The sequence below is a fragment of the Sorghum bicolor genome, chromosome 2 (assembly GCF_000003195.3).
Source record: "Sorghum bicolor cultivar BTx623 chromosome 2, Sorghum_bicolor_NCBIv3, whole genome shotgun sequence".
In the NCBI taxonomy this organism is placed as follows: Eukaryota; Viridiplantae; Streptophyta; class Magnoliopsida; order Poales; family Poaceae; genus Sorghum; species Sorghum bicolor.
In genome coordinates this window covers 45414761-45437139 of record NC_012871.2, presented here as the reverse complement: position 1 = coordinate 45437139, position 22379 = coordinate 45414761, and the positions used below count along the sequence as shown (strand labels likewise).

At 38.7% G+C, this 22379-nt stretch overlaps 4 protein-coding genes across 7 annotated transcripts; 1 reads left to right on the top strand and 3 right to left on the bottom strand.

Annotated features, from left to right (window-relative positions):
• Window positions 1904-8232, bottom strand: LOC8062034 (DNA topoisomerase 6 subunit B). Of its 3 annotated transcripts, none has more exons than XM_021452300.1 (19): window positions 7962-8232; window positions 7809-7861; window positions 7375-7472; window positions 7177-7282; window positions 6905-7039; window positions 6761-6812; window positions 6569-6633; window positions 5873-5979; window positions 5631-5733; window positions 5469-5554; window positions 5283-5386; window positions 4696-4811; window positions 4513-4598; window positions 4361-4433; window positions 3481-3572; window positions 3258-3396; window positions 3094-3188; window positions 2586-2760; window positions 1904-2312 (listed from the first exon to the last, which is right to left on the bottom strand). In XM_021452300.1, exons 1-19 carry the CDS (start codon window positions 8113-8115, stop codon window positions 2166-2168), a joined length of 1986 nt encoding a protein of 661 aa, XP_021307975.1. In that variant the 5' UTR covers window positions 8116-8232; the 3' UTR covers window positions 1904-2165. The 3 variants fall into 3 exon arrangements, with proteins under 3 accessions (XP_021307975.1, XP_002459954.1, XP_021307976.1); XM_002459909.2 differs by having other exon boundaries at window positions 5190-5386; window positions 7962-8231; XM_021452301.1 differs by having other exon boundaries at window positions 5190-5386; window positions 7375-7499; window positions 7962-7978.
• Window positions 12726-14667, top strand: LOC8063470 (30S ribosomal protein 2, chloroplastic). Its single transcript, XM_002462054.2, has 4 exons — window positions 12726-13121; window positions 13440-13541; window positions 13640-13936; window positions 14373-14667. Exons 1-4 carry the CDS (start codon window positions 12831-12833, stop codon window positions 14409-14411), a joined length of 729 nt encoding a protein of 242 aa, XP_002462099.1. The 5' UTR covers window positions 12726-12830; the 3' UTR covers window positions 14412-14667.
• Window positions 15419-18347, bottom strand: LOC8063469 (rhodanese-like domain-containing protein 9, chloroplastic). 2 transcript variants are annotated; one of them, XM_021453927.1, is made up of 7 exons: window positions 18136-18347; window positions 17798-18060; window positions 17537-17687; window positions 16732-16817; window positions 16540-16644; window positions 16323-16458; window positions 15419-15800 (listed from the first exon to the last, which is right to left on the bottom strand). In XM_021453927.1, exons 1-6 carry the CDS (start codon window positions 18165-18167, stop codon window positions 16385-16387), a joined length of 711 nt encoding a protein of 236 aa, XP_021309602.1. In that variant the 5' UTR covers window positions 18168-18347; the 3' UTR covers window positions 15419-15800; window positions 16323-16384. The 2 variants fall into 2 exon arrangements, with proteins under 2 accessions (XP_021309602.1, XP_002459953.1); XM_002459908.2 differs by having other exon boundaries at window positions 16335-16458; window positions 18136-18346.
• Window positions 18604-22030, bottom strand: LOC8062033 (outer envelope pore protein 16-3, chloroplastic/mitochondrial). Its single transcript, XM_021453928.1, has 3 exons — window positions 21800-22030; window positions 19802-20131; window positions 18604-19201 (listed from the first exon to the last, which is right to left on the bottom strand). The coding sequence occupies exons 2-3, from the start codon at window positions 20124-20126 to the stop codon at window positions 19089-19091; spliced, it is 438 nt and encodes a 145-aa protein (XP_021309603.1). The 5' UTR covers window positions 20127-20131; window positions 21800-22030; the 3' UTR covers window positions 18604-19088.

Sequence of the window (22379 nt, the reverse complement as noted above, 5' to 3'; positions counted from 1 at the left end):
CCAGCACTGTTTTTTCTCGTAATAAATCATCGAATAGTATTTTTAACCATGACTTTTTAAACAATCGAATAAGCTCTTAGGCCTTTTTTATTTCCGAAAAAATTTCGGATTTCGGCACTGTAGCATTTTCGTTTTTATTTGACAAATATTATTCAATAATGGACTAACTAGGGTCAAAAGATTCATCTCGTGATTTACAGGTAAACTGTGCAATTAGTTTTTATTTTCATCTATATCTAATGCTTCATGCATGTGCTTCAAGATTTAATGTGACGGGTAATCTTGAAAAGTTTTTGGTTTTCGAGGTGAACTAAACAAGGCCTTAGACAATAGGCAACACCTGGTGATAGTCTTATACTCTTATTCGTTCTTTGTAATCCTCTGCGTTCAGGTGCGTAGTATAGCTATAGGCCAGAACGTCCTAGCCAAAGATGAGCAACGGGCCGGACTGGCCTGGTTCAGCACGGGCCCGTGCTAGGCACTGTCTGATAGAGCATGGGCCCCTATGGCCCGCGGGCCATCGGATCGTCCCTCCACAAGCCACCGTGCCTGCCTGACGGCCCAGGCATGGCATGTGGGCTGATTTTCAGGCCGGAACAGCCGAAAAGCACGAGGCCCAATAGTCCTTTGAGCCGACTCATGATCCGCTATATGAAAAACATCAAATTTAATACAGAATTCAACAAAACATAAGTAAATCACATTCAAGTTACAGATATTGATACTTCATAATTCACATAACACAATATACTCACAGAACATATTTCACATGCCAAAAGGCACAAGTTTCACAAGTCACAAAACTTGATACTTCAAGTTTCACAAGTTATCTGATACCGGATTGACATCGTGTTTGCTGTTAAAAGCGTGTCGGGCCATGCTGTCGGGCGGGCCGAAGGGTCGGCCCAAGCACAGCTCGCTACATGCTTTGGGTCAGCATAGACACGGTTTGGATCGGGCCGTGTCGTGCTCGGGCCGGGCTAAATCACCGTGCTTTGGGTCGTGCCTTTGGCCCGCGGGCTCAACTTTAGTCCTAGCTACCACTAGTGCAAAGCTGGCGCATGAAGTAAGCTCTAGAAAATGGTTTTTCTAAAAGACTTTTATTGTTATCCCATAGTTAGCCTCTCTATTCTCTACCCACACTTATTGTTAATTTTGTTGTCCTTGGACAAGCTTAAATTATGTTTCTTGTGAATTCTATATAACTTTGAATACTCCCCGATAGAAGTTACAGCAATATTCATATGGTTGTGGACTAGTATGGTTGTTAACATATCATACTCCCCTAGCCGGTGCTTTCCCCACCCAAGCAATATACTTGTTTCAAAATTCAAATTTTATTACTCTTGAAAATAATTAGTTTAACTACATTAGTTCATTTTTTACAAGTAGTTTGGTTATTAGAAGGTGGTAGAATACTGTAAAGATGAAATGTGCATTTTATTAAAAAATAGAAAGCGAACGCTTTCTAGATTTGAACTATTCTTTTAGTATATCTCGAGATCTATCAGACCAGCTTTCGAGAGATGCTCATAGGGGTTTTGCAAAAATTAAGGGTAACAAACCTGGATCCAGTGATTTTTCATGCAAATGGGTACATTAAAAGCAAAGAAAAATGTGATGTTTTTAAAAACAAAAAACCAACCCTCACACCCACCGGGCGTTTGGCCCGACCACGATAGAAGGGTTTTTCCCCCCTTTTATGTAGTATAGTGATAAAAAGTGCAAATGGAAAGGGTGGATGAAAACAGAAATATGTAAAGGAAAAATGTCAGGCAAATTATTAAATGTGGAGACCTCGACGGCATGTGCCAGGCAACCGCATTAACTTCAATATTTTCGCTCCTTCAGAACAATAACTAATTTCTCAAGTTCTAGAATTATGAGCACCTCAAGTCAACAATTTAGAAGAATGCAGTACTGAACTTTTGAACCCAATGCACTAGTTTGAATTACATGTAATAAATATTATTCCCTCCATACATACAGAGGCATCCAGGTTCAAGCTACTTAGCAACTTGTAATGGACATTGCCTATGCTACATGAACAGCTCAGTCAAAACAGCTTAAGCGTTAAGTTCAGGTACAAAATCAATAGAATTCATGGACATTTTCATCCTAAGAAATATGGGGGCCTGAGGATGGCGGACGTGTAAGTTTCCTTCTCAAGGAACAAATCTGAACACGAAGACTGGACTTTGTAAGTCGACAAACTTGTAAGATCCTTCAAGTGAGTTCAAATATATCGCTTCTCGGGGCTCCTCGCTTACTCCACTCTGCATGGCGTAGTCCAGCGCCATTTCATAGTCGACCTGGCGCAATCAAAAAATAGACAGATGATTGAAATAGAACAGTTGATGGCCTAATTTATTGGCACTCCAAACATTATGAAGCTTTGCAATAGGGAAAAAAAAGCAATAGCCAATATGACGTGATTGTATACCACATCAACAATGAATTTATTCAATATATCATATTTTACTTCTGAAAAGTAATACGGACACATCTTGAAACAGAGCACACAAGAAAATGTGTGAGACTCACAAATTTATCTTTATTTTGTTTATATATAAGTTTTTTCTTACCTGTTCAACATGCTGAGTCAAGCAGTCTCTAAATGTCATCTCTGTCACCTCCTGAGAATTTACCTTCTCAAGGAGTTCCTCATCTTCCTTATCATAGCGTGGCCGTTTTGGGGGAGATTGATCTGCAATTTCTACCAGAGTTTCCATAATCGCTCTTGCAACGTCAGGAATATATCTGAAAATATAAAATAGTAAATAAGATAAATGCATACAATTTGGGAGAATTTTTGTCAATGTGAAGCAGCATGCGAGTCATTTTGTTCATAATAAATTCATTATCACAGAATGTAGCTCTTTCTACAAATACTGGTAAGGGTTAGGTAAGACCAGTTTTAGTCCCAGGAGTTACGTTGTCAGCCTGAATCCCAGTAGTGACACTATATACCAACCAATATCAGTATTCAACAAGTATATAATGGAATGTGTGGTTCAGTAACAGATTCAAAAACAGGAATTTTGCTATAATGCCAATTATATACAACACTCTGGTCCTCAAAGTAGAAACTACCTGTTCAGGTTCCTTTTCCTGTCCTGCCGCTCACGAGCCTGAAGTTTCTTCACAATCTTAGACTTCAGTTGAAGACAGCACTGCTTCAGCGCTGACTGAAGGTGCAAGAGGATGATTAATATGTGGCCTTACTGACACAGTTAATAAGGGAAGTTGCATTGTACCTTAACAGCAGATGATATTTCAGTTATGTCATCCCCAATGTACTCCTTTCCAGTTCCTTTGAAAGGTATCTTTGTACTTACAATGCTCACAAAGACACCAATCTTATCTTGATGTTGATTAATTTTGTAGCTGCTCCAACTAAAAAACAGGATGGGAAAAGGTATAGAAGAGGTAGAACATCTGACTCTAATGATACACTAACCAAGATAAAAAAAAACTCACACCATCCTTTTTGTAGCAGTTCTTGTGATGACGTCAGCACCTTGTTCAAAAAGAAGTGGTATTCTGTTTGCAAACCTAAAGATGTTTATACCCTGAATGAAACAGAGATAACAATATAAGGATTTTAATCCCAGTAGAATCATAATTGGAGTTCAATGTAATACTGACAAACAATTATGTTTACTCCTTAAAAGTTTCGCCATCAAAACAATTAAGTGGAAGAACTAGTCAATTTGAAACGTGTAGGCAGATATAGTGTTTAAATCAGATATGCCCAGGTCTCAATAGATAGCCAAACTTGCTAGTTCTCATTCTTCCACTTTTTAGAGTGGTCAAATTCATAAATTCTTTCAAAAGTAACATTTTCCCTTTTCGCAGACCAGGCCACTCTAGGAGTTTAATTCAGTATAGTATCTCAGACAGAAAGAAACTACCCTGGGAAATTTAAAAATGTTAGCATCAAATAAGGCAGCAAATCAAATAATCAACTATCATGATCTTTACAATAACTACCATCACACATTGAATGTTGGGCATAATCCTGTGTCTGGGTTCATAGCCTTAACTTCAGCTAATTTCAGCATGAAGTAATAGCAGTAATATAGGTTAATTGTGTATGACAAGGCTATCACAGCCTAAAATGCAGCTCGTTGCTGCCTCCATATAGAAGAGAAAATAAGAAAAGGCTAAGTCATTCCAGCCACCAAACCCACTGTGTTCATGTGTGTATGAGAGTTCCTGGTGATCTGTTTGGGTGACTATTTTCCTATCACTGAATTGCTGGAACCACTAAGGAGAAACAAAATATATGTTTCTACAATATTTTTTAACACAATAAATAAAAGCATAAATGTTGCCATACAGAATAATGCTTCCTTACTTGTTTAACATCTTTTCCACCAATGCTTATCCCAGCTTCAACAATAAATGGGTGACCTTCAAAAACCTGAGGGCTGAACGGAGGACAACATTAAGCTGTTAGTTTTATTCAATAAATGCCTTCTGGAATTCACTCTGAATAAAATGACACACCTGCTTGCATGTGTTGCAACCATATCAGGGTGCAACTCTTTTATGATACCCAGGCGTAAATTATATTCACCTGCAGGACTAAGACACTATAGAATTGGTTGATTTCGGTACCACGATGACCAGTTGCACATATGAAAGCAGCCAATGAATAGCTGACAAATAAAGGTTGAAGGGAATGCATACATTGCCGCTGGGATCATCGAACTTAGCCTGCCTAAATAATTGATGTATTCGCACTAATTGCTGAGAAGTAAGGCTCTTGACTGTCATTTTTGGACTGAAATCAGGTCCCATCTCCCCTGCAAATAAAAAATGTTATATTATAACATAGAACTGATAACAAGAATAGTAAAGCCTAGATAAAGAGTAATACAAAAATACATAACAACAATACAACTACATTTTTAGCACAAAACAGGTTATAATAGGATTTCTAAATGATTTTAGTGGAGAGTAGAATACTTTGAAAAGCAACATTAGAAACACAACTGAAACTCAGAATCATAAACAGCAAGACAAAGATCAAACTGCCAAAGGAAGGTTTACTTCACGATTCTATTCTAGATAGTGGTCCATGATGTGTTGAAAACAGATAGAAACTACTACTATATTGACTTGGTTATCTTTTTAGTTTACACAATAATCAGGTCAGCCACAATGCATATCATACAACTCACCAATTAAACGTTCAGCATGTGATTTGCTTATATTCACGAACTCGTGTTGTAGAAACTGTAAAAGATTTTGCTTTGTAGTCTCTGCAACTAAACCTTTTATCAGTAATAAATCAACTGCAGATGGGTGATGCTTTGTTTGAAGTGGAACAGGAGGCATAACATCTGTCCGGCGAGCAAACTTTATTGTTAAGTTTTTGCTGCAGGAAACAAACTCATTCATGAAAAATTGGCAACAGCTTTCACACAACATAAATAGATAACCATAAACAAAATGCTTACTCTGCTGCATCAGATAGAAATTTAAAAAGGAACTGAGCATATGGTGTGATGACTGCCATCTGACGCATATAATGGAGGATCTTTGACTGCACGAAAGAGATCACTTGATTAGCTCTACAGCACAATTCCTTGTTTCAAATGTTCCAAAAACATGCTACTCACACGATGAGTTGTCCAATTTCCCTCAATTATAACTTCAATCTCTGCCCCATGCCAGTTAGTTTTGTTCTCCCTTTTCTCATGTAAATGAACATGAGGGATATTTCTGAGAAGTGGAATGCACGAAAATGGGTCATGGTAAAGGTAAACTGCAGAAGTTACCAAAGTGACAAAATAGAGACAAACTGCAATATCAAGTCAGTACTTGTGTTGAACAGACACACGAACCAACAAGCTGTACTTACTTATGAATATCTATGTCCAGGCGACAGAAGGAAGTATAGTTCTGGCCTTTCATCGACGACTTAATTTCAATAGGAAGTCCTGTGCTCATCTTTGACCATATAAGTGCCTGTTCTAATCCACAATTGTAATGTAAACAGCACATTAGAGCCAGTAAAAAAATAATAATCCATGAGAATACTATAGGTCACACGTTTATTGTCATAAGCTATTTTACAGAGGCAAAACACGATGAATATCTCTTAGACATGGGATAGATTAAGCAAAAGAATACCATCAAATTTGAAACAACAAACACAAGAAAACAAACTAATAATAGATCACTTAAAAGGTATAATCAAAGTGAAAGAAAAGGATGATTATGCCAACTGCAAACAAGTTGCTATTATGATTGTAATAACATTTTACATTAGTTATGATGCAAGTTTTTACATGGCTATGTAGAAATGAGATATTAGCATCATGACAAACAGCATAAGATGAGTAATACTTGGTTGTACACTTGCACTATCCAATCCAAACCCAAAGACGGTCATGCCCAAGCAAAAGAAAGAAAACAATTTCAAGATTTCATGATAATGCAGAAATCAACTAACTGTTTGCATTCATTCTTATCTTTCAAAAAGATACAAAACAATAGTTCACAGCAATATACAATTCAGAAAGTTTCTTCTCAACAGCGTAAGCAAAAAGTTTACCATTTTAGCACCAAGTCCAAATTTTCCACGTGTTTGCCTCAAACCATACTTTGTGCCCGACAAAACTGCACCATATGTAAACAGCTCCAATGATATTGGACATCATGGTACCATCATCTCCTCTCCAAGTAAGAAAGGATCCAATTGTTTGGATTCAGCATTTATGGATTAAAGATACCATTATAAACCTACCTCTCCCAAGCATATTTGGGATATCATCATGTGGCATACCTCTACCATTATCCTGCATCCACATGGGGGGAGGGGGTGGATTAGTGAAGATCAAAAGTAAGAAAAAATATTTTCGACAGATATATCACATTGTCACAGCAATACCTTGCAAGTCACTTTGAAAAGTACAGCCTCACCCCGACCTTTTCCTCGAACAGATGGAGCCTCCTTAACTTTCTTCCCAAGTGCAGCGTTTTTAGCTTGAATTTCTTGGAAACGTGCTTCCTTGGCCAGGCGTTTCTAAGTATTGCGAAATCATACAACTTTATCAGACTTAAAATCACGAATAATGCAAAAAGGTAAGTTTGTGAAGTCCACAACGCCTCTCAATACATCCACAATGTTCAAACTAATACAAACCTAGGTGCTCATCTTACCTCACGATCCTTTTCTGACTCAAAATCATCATATAGTGCCTCGTCAACACGCTGTCGCTCCACTAGCCCTATCATTGTGTTGTACTTGGTCCTTGTGATCTCTTCTCTGACAAGGATATGGCAAAACAAAGTTATGGGGCATTGTCCCATACTGCAAAATAGAAAAGGAAACAAAGAATACACTTAGGGATTACTTACATTGTAATCTCTATATCAGGGAGCTCTGATATGGATTCGGCGGAATCAAGGGCATTCTCAACTAGCTCCCGCAACGTTGTGTACAGGGATTTACCAGGCTGACCAGCACCATTACATCAGTACCTCTGTGAAATAATGACTATGATGGTATCTGATAGATTTCCTCCCCACAAGTGTACTACAACTAGAATGAGTAATTATCCGTGAATCAAAACAATGGTTGATAGTTTGTGTTTGTTCCCCACTGTCAGATGTGGTCTAAGTTTAATTTCTAGATTACATTGCCCTTGAACCATGAGGAAAATAAAGAAATGATACTGTCTGTCGACAAGATAATTGAGCATCTGCATGACTGCATCTAGCTAAATTTCGCAAACGCATGAAATCTAGCTGTTGCACCCAAATCGGCCATAAGTCGTTAGAGAACAACTCACATTGTCAAACCCGGCAATGTTCTTGTTCTCTGCAAAGAATTCGGCGGGCGATTCTGCAGCAGAAACCCAAGAAAAGATACAAAAGGCATAAGATAAACCGACCCAAAAAAACCGAAATTCTTAATGAGATAGGGGATCGGAGAGGGAGCTCACTCTGCTTGAGGAGGCTGCTCTCCTTGGCCGACGCCTTGGGGCCGGCAGCCGCTTTCCCCTTCCCCGTCGCCTTCCCCTTGGCCGCCGCTGCCTTGGGTGTCTTCTTTTTGGTCTCCGCAGCGGCGGCAGTAGCCTCGTCGTCGGAGGTGTCCATGGCGAGGTCGGATCGAGTTGGGCAGGGAATCCGCTAGGGTTTGGGGTTTTGGGTACAAAATTGGAGAGCGCGAGCTCTCAAAAGTCTGAGCCAATTATGGGGCCGGTTTGGGACTTTGGGCAGAGACTGACAGACTGTCGTACCAGATGTATCTGAATGGTCCATCAGAAATTGGACGCTCGAGATAAATGATGGTTGGAAAAAAAATGGCATTTTAGTAATCCGTATTGTGTATGCTAATTTCGTAGGATTTTACAAAGGTCTCTTAAACAACTCTGACAAACCTCTAAAAAATCTTCTGGTCCGGATGAACGGACCACAGTGCACGGCGTGCGAAAATGTCTACGCTGGAAGCCGTAATTACAACCTAGAGGTACGCACATATCTCTTTATTTCTTTTTCTATTTCTTTTCTTTTTTTATTTTTCTTTCTCTTCTCTTTTCTTTTCTTTTTATTTATTTTCTCTCTTTTTCTTGCTTCATTTTTAATTTTTTATGTTTTATGTATTTTTTTATTATTCTTTTAGTTTTTATACTTATGTTTCTTTTATTTTCTTTTGATGTTCGTTTGTTATACATATAATATTCTATTTTTATCCTTTCTTTTTTTGATAGATTTATTTTTATTTTTTTAAATTATTTTCTAATTATGTTTTTCTTTGATTAATGTTTTTATTTTCTTAATTTTTCTTTATTTTTTTTTCTTTTTTCTTTTTCTTTTCTCTTTTCATGCATCATTTTATTTTATTTTTCTGGATTTATGTGTTTATTATTATTTTTATTACTTTTATATTGTTACTTTTATTTTGTTTCTTTTTATTTTATTTTATTTTCTTTTCTTTTTATATTATTTTTTATGATGATATATGTTATTTTTTTATTTTCATGTGGTGATGTTTTACGGGTTTTTTCATGTGTTATACATGTGATGTTTTGTGATAATTTTTTATATTCACGTGATATACATATAATGTCTATAATGTATTTTGTGATGTTCACATAATATATATGTGATGTTCTATGTCGTTTTTTGTGATGTTCACATAGTATATATGTGATGTTCTTTGATACTCCCTCCGTCCATTAGTCTCCTTCGTTTAAGCCTTGTGCACATAGACCAAGGAGCATGAAAGACTCACGTCTTTTCAGTAAATCATTGTGGTCCAATTAATCTAATTAATGTGCATGCCTGCATGCAACCAATGAAGAGCCAAGATGGCCCAAGGAATGGTCATAATTACAGCCGATCACCTCAAGATGATGGAGATAATTGGAAGAAAAACTTTTCCTTAAATGATCGAGATAAATGGACGGAGGGAGTATAATTTAATATGCAATGTTCTATAATGTATTTAGTGATGTTTTATGTGGTATTTAGTGATGTTCACTTAGTATATATGTGATGTTCTATAATATATTTAGTGATATTTATGTAATATATGTGATGTTCTATAATGTATTTAGTGATGTTCACTTAGTACACATGTGTTGTTTTATGATGTATTTAGTGATGTTCAGAGAATATATATGCGATGTTCTATAATGTATTTTAGTGATGTTTTATGGTGTATTTAGTGATGTTCACTTAGTACACATATTCTATAGTATATTTTAGGATGTTTAAAAATTATTTATGTGATATTCTTTTAAATTTTTTATGTTATATGTTCTAAATTTTTTCGCATGTGATATTATTTTTATTTACGTTATGTATGTATTTATTGATTTTCATGTGTATATTACAATACTAGTTATGTTTATCTAAAGCTAGAACACTGTCCTTCTAAATCGAGAATATTTTTCTTACGAAGACGGAACATTATTCTCTATTCCTAGAATATTGTCGTTGCTCAGTAAAAGAAAATATTTTATCTTTATAAGATAAATATTCGTTAATAAAATTTTATTTAAATATATCTATGTCAGATCTTATTTTGAAGGATTCATTGTAAAAAATCCGGTGGTGTAATCAAAATTTAATTTAGATGTTTAGTTTAGCGGTTGTGATTTTTTTTAGTTCGTCAAAAGTATTTATACGTAAGGCTGACGCGTACAAGGTGAGTTGTGCCTAACTGCCCACACGAGCCAAATGTCACAGGCTGGGCACGCGAGAAAATTATTGTCAACTAGTGTGAGCGCTAGCATTGTGGACTAGAAAAAATTGAGAAGTTGTCAGGGACTCGATCCGGCCGTTCGAAAGGAATTTATGGGTTCCTGTATCATTTCTCACTAAGTATTTCATTAACTTATAGTTCATACACGTTATCTATGTCATCTCTTATTAATTATAAAAAATATCCACATCCTCTCTATTATGTACAACACTTTTAATCTCTAATCTATTAACCTCAAATATTCTTTTGGTTTTTCTTGGCCATGTCATCTCTTATTAGTTTAAAAAAATGTCCACCATCTCTATTATATGCAATACTTTTAATGTCTAATCTATTAACGTAAATTCATATATATATATATATATATATATATATATATATATATATATATATATATATATATATATATATATTATTTGTTTCATCACATGTACTTCTATAATGTGATCAAATATTTTATTGGTTTTTCTTCTATAAGCTTACTAATTTTTACCAGATCTGATACAATAAAATAACATACAATCAAATTCATAACTATACATATAGTATACAAAATACCATATAATAATACTATATATAAATCAGATTTATTTAAGGTCAGTCAGAAGGACCAAAAAATATGATCGAAAGAACATTATATGACAAAAAACAAAACTAAAAAGAAATTATAATTTTTTTTCTTATTATTAAACAAGATGATCATATGTATCTTGCATCACTATCACACCCCAAAATATCTGATTTTGGGATGTGCGAGAAAACATTAACCAAAATAAATATTTAGATAATATTTCCCAAGTTTAGTTTCATATAGTGTCAATTAGTTATATAAAAAATATAAATCTTTAAACTTTTTTGAATTAATTTAGTGGGATTTTATTTGATGTGATGGTTGCTAAAAGGTCCTAAGGCCAGTCTCAATGCAACATTTTATGTCACTATTTCTAGTACTATTAGTCTTGAAAACTGGAGCATGAAACAGTCATTCTCAATGGGATAGTTTCTTTTCGTTGTTTCACATATTTCCTGTAGCATTTAATTCTTGTGTGTTGCTGAGATCAAATATGCTAGATGACTCTGTAGCCGTTTGTTGTGTCCAAATTAAACTTTTATCGAGTACGGCTGCAACGGCTTGGGAGGGGAATCAAATTAAAGTGTGCTTGTGTGATTGTGTCTATCCATCCATACGTCAGCCGTATCACACATTCCCTAGTGCCAGCGAGTGGGGCCAATAAAATAAAAAAACTTGTCAAAAAAAAGAAAAAAAAGCAAAAAAAAAAAGAGAGGCTCTAGAAGCTCCCTGTGAGATCGTGTGACCTGTGCTGCCATCCACTCGTTCCCGGCCCCTTCCCTTGCTCACGCACCACCCATCTCACACTAGAGCAGTTCCCTGTACGTTGACTAGAGAAAGCTGCAGGATTCGTCGCCATAGCTGCTGGATGCGTCTGCGGCAAGATGTGTGGTGCCATGGCTAGGGCATCTCAAGCGGTGGCCGTGGGATCCACAGGCGCAATGGTGGTGGGAGCTTCGGACAAGTTGAGGTAGACAACATCGATTCGGCCGGAGAAGCTGGATCTGCGTGCATCAACGGCATCGACTCCGCGAGATGCTGCAGGCCGACAAACGAAGCTGGCAAGCCGTCCAGCCTCTCGTCGTCGTCGGACTAGCAGCAACGTGCTCCGGCGCTGGTTGACGGCACGGATCGGGCCAACTTGAGCAGCCGAAGGAGGTCGAGACAGGCACAAAAGGGGCACTAGTCGGCGTGGAAAGATGGGGTGGGGGCGGAGGCGGAGGCGCGTGCGCACAGGATCTTCGATGATGAAACTCTTTCCCTCAACGCGCGTTTCACGTGATTTTCAAATCATTGGAAACACCGCCAACTCGTTTCACCGGGATAAAACGTTTTCCTTCTCTCTCCTTCAGTTTCATGAAAAAAACTCATGTGGCACCCTATTTAATGTGCACGAAACATCCCATGAAACCTCATTGAGACTGGTCTAATAAGGCTGGCCTAAGGGCACTCACAATGCAGACTCTATCGTAGAGTCTAAAGTTATTTATTATCTCGAATAATGGGGACTTAGAGTCTAAATAAGACTTGGAGTCTTATTTTTTCTACCTTTCAATAAGGCCTTGTTTAGTTCCCAAAAAATTTTACAAAATTTTTCAGATTCCCCATCACATCAAATCTTTAGACGCATGCATGGAGTATTAAATATAGACAAAAACAAAAACTAATTGCACAGTTTGGTCGAAATTGACGAGATGAATCTTTTGAGCTTAGTTATTCTATGATTGGACAATATTTGTCAAATACAAACGAAAATGCTACAGTGTTAATTTTGCAAAAAATTTTGGAACTAAACAAGGCCTAAATATGCTGCTACATCAGCAAAATACTATAAATAATATGTAATTGATTGTCTTGGACTCTGTGATTGCATTGTGAGTGCCGTGAGACGCTAGCTAGGCAACCAAACACCTGTAATCGTGAAAGACTGACTAGGGGTGTGGCGCCCCAAAACACGGAATCCACCCGCGACAACGGATAACGCTGTCCTCCTTCGGCTCCTCCCCTCTCGTTCCTCTCCTCTCCCCTCCAATGGCGACCGCCATTTCCTCTCTAGTAACTCCTCCAGCCCTCCACCGCCGCTGCCTAAGCCCTGCCTCCGTCTCCGTCTCCGCCCCTATCCGTATCTCCTTCCGGGCCGCCGCGGCGTCTCAGGCGTGGCGCCGGGGCTTGGCGCTGCGGGTGTCAGCCTCCTCGGCGGTGCTCGAGGCGCCAGAGGTGGTGGCGGCGCGGAAGCTCTACGTTGGAAATGTCCCCAGGACCGTCACCAATGACGAGCTCCGCGACATGTTCGCCGCGCACGGCACCGTTGAGCGGGCCGAGGTAACGCAACACGTTCCTTCTGTAGTGTCTTATCCCATTCCAACATTTGACGACATTTCTCATTTGCTACTCTTTCTTGGCTTTTGCCTTTCCCACTCGGTTCTTGCCCAAATTCAATCTAATTTATTTAGTTAATGCTCAAACATTACTGGAGTCTCGGAAATGGTAATCCGTGTGTGGTTTGGTTGCTTGTATTGGTTCAGTTGAATTGCTGCATCAATAGACAAGGCTATGTTCTGATGAGTGTCTTGCTTTATGCTCCAAAATAACTTTAGGTCTCGGAAAGCTGAAATGGAAATGCTCAATTGTTTCCTGCAGGTTATGTACGACAAGTATACCAATCGCAGCCGACGGTTTGGGTTTGTCACGATGAGCACTGTGGAAGAGGCCAATGCTGCAGTAGAGGCTCTCAATGGGACTGTAAGCATCCAATGTTGCAATTCTGCTCCAGGCCATATTTGTGAACTTTGAGGGGAATGCAGCCATGGTATCACTCATATTTCTGCTTTTTGTTACAGGAGGTTGGTGGTAGAAAAATTAAAGTGAATGTCACAGAGAGCTTCTTACCGAACATTGACCGATCAGCACCTGAATCGGAACCTGTATTTGTGGATAGTCAGTACAAGGTTTATGTTGGTAATCTTGCGAAGAATGTAACAACGGAAGTTCTTAAAAACTTCTTCTCTGAAAAGGGGAAGATCCTCAGTGCAACAGTCTCCCACATTCCGGGGACCTCGAAGTCAAAGGGGTATGGCTTTGTCACATTCTCTTCTGAGGAAGAAGTTGAAGCTGCTGTTGCTACTTTCAATAACGCGGTAAGCTTCTCTTGCATATTTTACGCATTTCTGCCATTTCTTTGCTACCTCATAAAACAGTCACCATTTGGTGATTGCCAAACAAAAATGTTGTGCTGCATTCTTCTATCTTATCATTTAGGTGAAAATAGATGGAAATATGGATTTAACTTACTGACTGTTATGTGTACAGATGAGTTAGAATTACATGATCTGAACTACTTCAACTGATGCCATATTGTTCCGACATATCATTCTGAAAGAAACTTATTTACTGACACTAATATCCTTGTCCATTCTTTAACCTTATTTCAGCACGCATTAAGACCTAAATCTCCTATATTTGCTATTCAAAAGATTTTTGAAGCCTTGAAAGTTGGCATGGCTTTTGATATCAAACTTTGGAACAGAGCATGTGGCTAATGTCTTATTGTTCTACAATTAAATGTGGTTTCAGGAATTGGAAGGACAACCCATCCGTGTGAATAGAGCTTAGATTATCAGAAATTTGCAGGAGCACTGAAGGAGGGGGAGTATCTTGGCGAATGCATGTAGTACGAGGGATACTTAGAGGCTAGATTTTGATAACAAAGTGATCAATTCGATATGTCAAACAATTTTTGTACCATAACAGTGTATGAGAAGGATTTTGCTTGTTCATATGATTACATTTTTCTTAACGGCACTTATATATGATAACACAACAGCAGCATGGTTTCGTTTCAGTTATATACCATGTTTGTTTACTTGAATCTAATTCTACATCTTGTACATTCCAGCATTAATGTTTTGTAAGTTCAATCTCTGACTTTCTGCTTTTCAAATTTGCCTGATGAGCACGTTTAAATTCATTGCTTTCCTTCCCATTTGGGATTCAAATTCATTCTTTGGACAGTATTTGGTTCTAGGATGGTGATACAAGTGTAAGGCCTTCTGCTGTTTACTCCTGTACTTACAGTCATCTAAATATGACTGCTTAAGGTCTTGTTCGGTTTCTCTTAGAACCATGGGGAATGGGAGGGATTGAGGAAGATTAAATCCCCTACAAGTCAAAATCCTCTCCAATCCCCTCCAATTCCCCTTGATCCCCATGGTTTTGGGTTGAAACGAACAAGGCCTAAACGAATTGTATTGGTGTCTCCAAACTAGAAAGGGAAAGGTAAGAAGTAAAATTTGTGCATGAAATGTCATATTTCTTCTTTCATGCTAAGGTTACAGGACAATTGTTTATGTTCTAATGTCCCTTGGTCGGTTGGTACCTTCAGAGATAAGATGTCTGAATCGTCAGAAAAGCTAGTTAACAATTGAGATACATGCGATGTAAATGACCTCAGTTTTCTTAAGTTTTGATGAATTGAATGGAAAGCAATGAGCAAACTGGACTGTTCTTTTTTCCAGATAGATAAAATTTAGAGCATACGCTTCTTCATTAGATTTATGGCATTTTCAGTTTCCATCTCAATCCACAACATCCGATCAAGTGCAAGAGCAGAAAATAAGACATCAACGGAATGATGTGGTCAGGCTCTGCTATTATAGGTCATTACACAAGACAATCATTTCTTCTGCAACTGTAATTGGTATCAAGTTCTACATAATCTTTCAGAATCAATGTTCTGCAGTGGATGAGCATGACTAGAAGGATAAAAAACTTCTATTTGGAATCCTGAATCATAGCTGCGCAGAGGTCTAAAATACTTTCAAGAAGCAACACAAGCATGTAGATGAATCAAGCATACAATAGAAATAGGAGGTACATGGAGAAAAGGGATGTTTCAAAGAATATGTGCTGATCTGCCAACAACTCCCTAACAATACACATAGAGCAAAAATTTCTTTTCGGCCTGGAAACATCTGAGTGAATCGACTTGATCGATCAGTCATCCTGCAGGAAAAATGGGAAATATATCTGATTAGTTCGCATTCGAGCATATATTCAGATTCTGCAATGATTCTCATCTTATTTTATAAAGGATAGTGCTTCAGATCTTTCGGTGAAAATCAAAACCTGAACGGTCTCTGGCTTCCTACAGAACAAGCATTGTTCTTGGTACCATTATTATAAGTTCATCAGTATCAAATAGTTTTTTCCCCAGTTAGCATCTAAAAGCATTTCTCTAGATCTTATTACCTATGAAGAAGTTAAGGAATTTATGATGTTATTACAACAAAGAAAGAGCATATGGAGTTTTGCAAGTCAAATAAAATGTTAGAAGCATTCTAGCATTAACTTCAGCAGTCACGTCAAATTCAGTAGAAAACTCCAAATTACAGCTAAAATACATAAAGTAACTTTAGAATCAATATGTAACTCGTCTTGATATCAAATAGTTCTAACGTATCTATTTTGGAGAGGACAGGGATATCTGGATGAACATGATTTTGACATAGATTACAGAGAACATACGCAAATGATGACCTGATTATGAACTGGAGTACCAATATGAATGGAAAGAACATCAGTTCTGATCACAAACTGATGCCAGCCAAGTCAAAAAGCTTCTCAGCCTGGTCAGGGAAGAATGTTATAAACAGATAGGCACCTGCACATGAGTGGCCATAACATAGGGTGATGAGCTGGTCCATTTGGTTATTTCTGAAAGAGAGTAATCCAATAATCTTACTGATCAGTACAGTCCCAAGGACTACTGAAATCTTCCCTTGGATGGTGACAAGACCAGCTTTCCCCGCATTCTGCAGCTCACTTTTTCCGACAGATTCAAACGTTCCTGTAAAATTATTTTGAGCTATATGTTACAGTTTAAACTCCAAAACACCTTGGAGCAACAAATTCTGTGAGCTTATCAGTTTGGTACCTGGCTTCACTGTCTGAAGACCTGACGTAATGCACGCAATATTTTGGAAACCTTCTTTCTCCAGCGCATCTGCAGCGGCTGCTGACCTTCAGCAGACCAAAGGAAACCAAATCAATAATCGATACAAGATCATCCAACTACTCAATAATAATAATAATAATAAACTCTACCTGCAGGGTAACTACTCAATAGTAAATGTTATTTTTCCTCTGATTGCAAATACAGGTCATGCTAAGATTCATTTTGGGTCAAAATTCTAAATGTCCACCATCAAGATGTAGATGGCTATATATATTGATTGAGAACATACAAGTTGTGTTTGGGAAGGATTTTCTTCCTAAAATAGCTCCGGCTTATATATATGTTAAGAACATAGGTTGTCTTTGGAAGAGCTTCTCTTCCTAAAATGACTCCAACTTCCAAAAAAGAAAAATATATTGTGCGCTGTAGTATGTAGCTGTTTTTTTCTGTCCTCCCAAAATTGAACTAGAAGCCGGTGGAGCCAGAAAATTGGCTTCACTGGCTTCGGTTCTTTTGGATACTGTAGCATGGAGCTGGAGTTGAAAGAAACCCTTCTAAAGGTGGTCCATACAATTGGCTTTTATTTGAAATAAAATAATATTTTGATAGATACGGTAGTCAAATTGTCAGTGGAAACGTGTTAATGTCTAAGACAACTTGTAGATGCAATCATAGGGAGTACTTGCACCTTTTAGCTAGATTGAATGTTTCATTTGCTTGCTTAACATGTCCTTAGTCCTGACAAAGGAACTTGCATTGGTGACAAAATTGCTCGGCCACAAACCTGAGACCTTCCTGGCAGACAACCAGCACCTTGCTCTCCGGCGAGAACTTGTCCTTGACTGTCCTGGCGAAATCCGGGTTGAGCTTGGTGAAGGGCAGACCGAAGAAGAGCCCCGCGAAGTTGTTGTGCAGCTGGCGCTTCACGATGGTCCCTTAATAACAAATCAAATTCAACTACAAGAAGAGTTCGTCCAAACAAGAAAACAAAGAAATGTAGGGGAATTATGCATGCATGGCATGGTCGATAGATGTGTTTGCGTACCAATGTCGTTGTCTTGGTTCTCAATGAAGAGAGGCACATGGGTAGAGGACTTGATGTGTGCCCTCTCGCGCTGCGTCCTGTCCCTGATGTCCAGCACCGTGTAGCCCTCCTCGTCCACCAGCCTCTTCGCCTCGTCGGCGCCCACGAAGCTCACCTCCGCCCGAACCACTGCCGCGCAGTTCCTCCTCCTCCTTGTTGGAGACAGGAGGCTGATCCCTGCAGGTTTCCCACCCTGCCTGATCCTCACAGCTATCCAAGAACCTCTGAAAACATAATTAATTCAGATACTGAAGAATGAGGAGGAGGAGGAGAGTAGAAAGGGAGAAATCTTTGTGCACCTGAGAGGGGAAAAAGCGCCAACCACTGCCATTTTTCCGTTACCGGTTTCACTTGATTTTTCTTTTTTAGTTTTTTGGTTATGAAATGGAATTTTTTTTCTGGAGATTTTGTGAACGTTTTGGGGGCAGTGAGCAAGCTGCACAAGCACAAGCGAGAGCGAAGCAATGGATTTTGCTGCGAGCGCGAGAGGGAGAGGAGGGATATCCAGGGAGCCAATGGGATCACGCCACACTGGATCCACGGGCGAGTTGGTGGGCCATGTGGCATACATGGATCTTGTGCTGATTCCTCTGTCTTTTGGACATTTGTGCTGGACAGAGCACCGGCCTGGTAAGGTTTAGCCACATCTTGTATATGGCTGAGTGTGCAAAACTCCTGACAAACTATTTTTAGGAAATTATAAACTTTGTTTCAGCATGAATGAAGTGCAAAAAAAATAATATTCTGTCACAGTCATATAAAACATAGAAGAGCATTAACCCCTGCAGATGAGCAGAAGGTAACTATATACATTCTGAAGCATAGAGCATACATCAGGAAGAAACAGCTAACAAGTTCTCAGATTAAACACCGAGGAAGAAAAAACTTGCACTGCTTCCATATAAAATGTTTAAAAGGCAACTTGCAGCACAGATCCAGAATTTGGTGGAACCTGATGGTACCTGAACAGTCTAACCAGTGACTTCGACTTGCAGTTTCAGAAAAAAAAAAACTAGCGCCAGATGAAAATGGCGGAAAGTACTCTGCAAACATGTGTTTAGGCTTCAGACCAGGACCGCTGCGAAGTATATAATCTACTAGGCTACTACCTCTGTTATGAACATACTACGTTCGCGTGCCTATATCAATGGACAAGAAACTCTTCTCCATCCCAACACTACTACTGTAATAGCATTTCTTAAGAGATGGGACTCCTCTGATACAGATACTGCTCTTCCATTTCACAGGGTGTCTAGTGGTTGCCTTTTTCTTCTTCATCAGTAATTTTCATTCCGGTGACATCCAGCAGTACAGATGTCAAGGCGAGTGCAGACCCTGAAAAGAATGCTGTCCGGAAGCTCCTAACTGCAAAGCAACAATGCCAGACTGACAAGTTAGTATATTACTTCATCGAACAAGATGATAATTGTGTAATGCAAAAAGGGGACAACGCATATGAGGACCATCAGTGGAAGTGGAACAGTAACAGGAGTAATAAGTCAATAAATGGCCTCCTTCCCATGAATCTTGATATCTAACATGCAAGAATGCACGTAACTATGTCAAAATTTGCAGTAAAGCATTCCCTAATGTTTCGTGTTGAATTTTTACATGTCGTAGAACAGCATCCACAGGATTCTCCGATCAAGAAGTGCATACAGCAAATCTAATTCCAAAGTAACTTTTGTAGGCATTTCTCACCGATGCAATTAAATTAATCGAGAAATTAAAAGTTACCACATAGCTCGAGGCTAATTTCTACTATGCTGCATAACAAATTTCCGAATCATGATGACCCCAGCACCAAAGAAAATTGTGCGAACAGGTGGTAAGAAATCAATAGACAAAGTTCAAGTAAAATATCATCGACAACAAATCACACAAACACAAACATATCCCAAAAGAGTTTACTTTTACTATATGTTCAGGCTAGGAATAACAACTGGAGCAGGATAAATGTCTTACCTCTGAAACCCAAAACAGCACCAGCAGCAAAACCAGCAGCAGCACCATTAATGATGTCCTTCTTCATCCTGTATCTTGCAAGAGCCTGCTCGACGCCTACAAATGTAGCTCCAACAACCGCTAAGTTTGCTGCATAATGCCCACACACCTTGGTAGTTCTGATCAGCTGGGGATACTTGACATTACTGCCAACCTGAGGCCCATCATGCAGCATAGAATTTAGTGCACCAAACACACCGCCAAAAGCTAAACCGATGCCTGCAGCCTTGCCCGTCTTCATGACAATTTCATCATCCACCAAACCTTTCAAGTTAGAACCCTCCATGCTCTCTGTCAACCAGAGAAAGAGAAATAGTCCAATAAGAGAATGAGGAGAAAGGATAGCAAAAGAATATTACTAAGTTCAATCAGCCAAGAAACATATGAAGTCAACAGAACAATGACAGAAGCCAGAATCAATATGATCTCATGCATTCAGATCAGGACCAGTTATTTTAGTGTTATGTTCTTGGCAGTGCATAAGAATGATATACTAAACTACCTTCTTTACATCTGACTTCAAAACAAAAGGCACTGGACTTATGAGCAGTTCCCAGTAAATTCAAGGAAAATAGAAGCCCTTGAACATATGAAAAGTTCTCCAACATGAGCATGGTACACACAAATAGATAATATTGTAACACCTTAACTTGCCTAAGACATGGACAACACACACTTTAGACAGACAGACATATCCAGAAGAACAATCTCTCGGTAACTGGACATTTCCAGAAAATAATATCTCAGTAATTATGATTTTCATAATACTGAAAACTCTAGGATTTCAACATGTGCATGTTCCTCACAACCCTGGATTTGATGAACATGTGTATAGCATTTTGTTCTTTCATACAAGCAATGCAATACTGACAACAGGACCCCTTAGGCCCTGTTTAGTTCCCCACCCAAAATTTTTTCATCCATCCCATCGAATCTTTACACACATGCATGAAACATTAAATGTACATAAAAGAATAAACTAATTACAGTTTGGTTGAAAATCGTGAGACGAATCTTTTAAGCCTAATTACTCCATGATTAGCCTTAAGTGCTACAGTAACCCACATGTGCTAATGACAGGTTAATTATGCTTAATAGATTTGTCTTGCAGTTTCCTAACGAGCTATGTAATTTGTTTTTTTATTAGTTTCTAAAAACCCCTCCCGACATTCTTCCGACACATCCGATGTGACACCCAAAAAATTTTCATCTCCAAAAAATTTTCATCTCCAATCTAAACAGGGCCTTAGTGAAATGTAAAAAAACATCAAAACACATCAAATTGTCAGAAATATGCTAAATTAAACAAAACTTATTAGAAAACCAACATTAGCTCCCATACATGAAGCGAAAGGAGATTATCATTTGCGCCTGACAGGTCAAAAAGCCAGGCTTGTGTACAGTACAGCAAATCCAACTCGCTACAATTCAGAAAGTGATAAAAAAAGCCAAACAAATGTAACTAAGCAAAACATCAACACTTGATTGGATACCAACGGACTGAAACTCTGAGCAAGTGATCCACGTAAACTTGGGATGACCACGGCCACACACACAAACTCCAGATATTTTAACCAAAATAAAATTGGACGAATCACAATACGAACACTATTCCAAATGCACCACACGTTCTTGGATAGTTGGATTAAACAACAGGTTACAAGAATCTAATGCAAAGCAGATGTATTCTACAGCCAACTACCAGAATAGTTTGCATATACTGGGAACAAACAAAATGAAACAATCATCCGATCATCAACGAATCTCAGGGGCGCACATCATTCTCGATTTTTGGGACCACGAGTAACCGAGTCTGATCGGAGAAAACATAGAAGGGCCCGGGTGCTCTCGATCGAGGACAAAAACAGAACCCTATGCGCTTAGCAGTTAGCACACGGCGGAGTCAATCCAATCCAAGCAAGCAAGCAAGGGTGAAGGGTTTGTAACCAACGCACTTACGCACAGGAACAGGAAGGAAGGAAGGAAGGAGGGGAGCGGACCGTGAGACGAGCGGCGACCGGCGGGGCGTGTGGCGGGATCTAGACGGCGTTGCGCTCGGCGGCGACGCGCTGGGAGCCTGGCCTGCCTCTCCTTTTCGAGTGAGCCCGCCTCCGTCCGTCGACCTCTGCTTTCCCTCTCGGCCTCTTCTCGAGGCTTGCGCCACAAGAAGATTAGCGTGTCTGTTTTTAGGCTACCCCGCTAGCTTGTTTCTTTCTCGTATATACTGTATATATATATTTTTTTTTCTTCAGAGTTGGATATTCATTAGTATCGGATATAAATACGAATTTGAATTTGACCCGTTACAAATAGGAATAAATATAAGATACATGACGAGCCGGATACAGACAACGTTTTTTTTCGAACACTTGTATAATACCCGTGCTAACACTACGGTTTAATTTTGAAATACTTCTAAAAAAAATTATAGTTCGGAAATATTTTTTTATGTAACAAGACATAATAGAGCTATTTGTCGTATTATGAGCATCTATGTTACATTTGTCTAACTCTTTAATCATGTATTGGACATCTTCAG

Bases quoted from the DNA above. Each gene is read 5' to 3' on its own strand.
- LOC8062033 (XM_021453928.1), bottom strand. From the start codon at position 20,126: ATGGAGGGTTCTAACTTGAAAGGTTTGGTGGATGATGAAATTGTCATG. The intron at 19,202-19,801 runs GTAAGACATTTA...GTTGCTTTGCAG, and splicing joins TGCTGTTTTGGGTTTCAGAG to TTAGGAGCTTCCGGACAGCA.
- LOC8062034 (XM_002459909.2), bottom strand. From the start codon at position 8,115: ATGGACACCTCCGACGACGAGGCTACTGCCGCCGCTGCGGAGACCAAA. The intron at 4,599-4,695 runs GTATGCATTCCC...CCAATTCTATAG, and splicing joins TCGATGATCCCAGCGGCAAT to TGTCTTAGTCCTGCAGGTGA. The intron at 4,434-4,512 runs GTGTGTCATTTT...TCCTCCGTTCAG, and splicing joins GTTGCAACACATGCAAGCAG to CCCTCAGGTTTTTGAAGGTC.
- LOC8063470 (XM_002462054.2), top strand. From the start codon at position 12,831: ATGGCGACCGCCATTTCCTCTCTAGTAACTCCTCCAGCCCTCCACCGC. The intron at 13,542-13,639 runs GTAAGCATCCAA...TTTTTGTTACAG, and splicing joins TAGAGGCTCTCAATGGGACT to GAGGTTGGTGGTAGAAAAAT. The intron at 13,937-14,372 runs GTAAGCTTCTCT...ATGTGGTTTCAG, and splicing joins TTGCTACTTTCAATAACGCG to GAATTGGAAGGACAACCCAT.
- LOC8063469 (XM_021453927.1), bottom strand. From the start codon at position 18,167: ATGGCAGTGGTTGGCGCTTTTTCCCCTCTCAG. The intron at 17,688-17,797 runs GTACGCAAACAC...TTTGTTATTAAG, and splicing joins GAACCAAGACAACGACATTG to GGACCATCGTGAAGCGCCAG. The intron at 16,459-16,539 runs GTAAGATTATTG...ACTCATGTGCAG, and splicing joins CCTTGGGACTGTACTGATCA to GTGCCTATCTGTTTATAACA.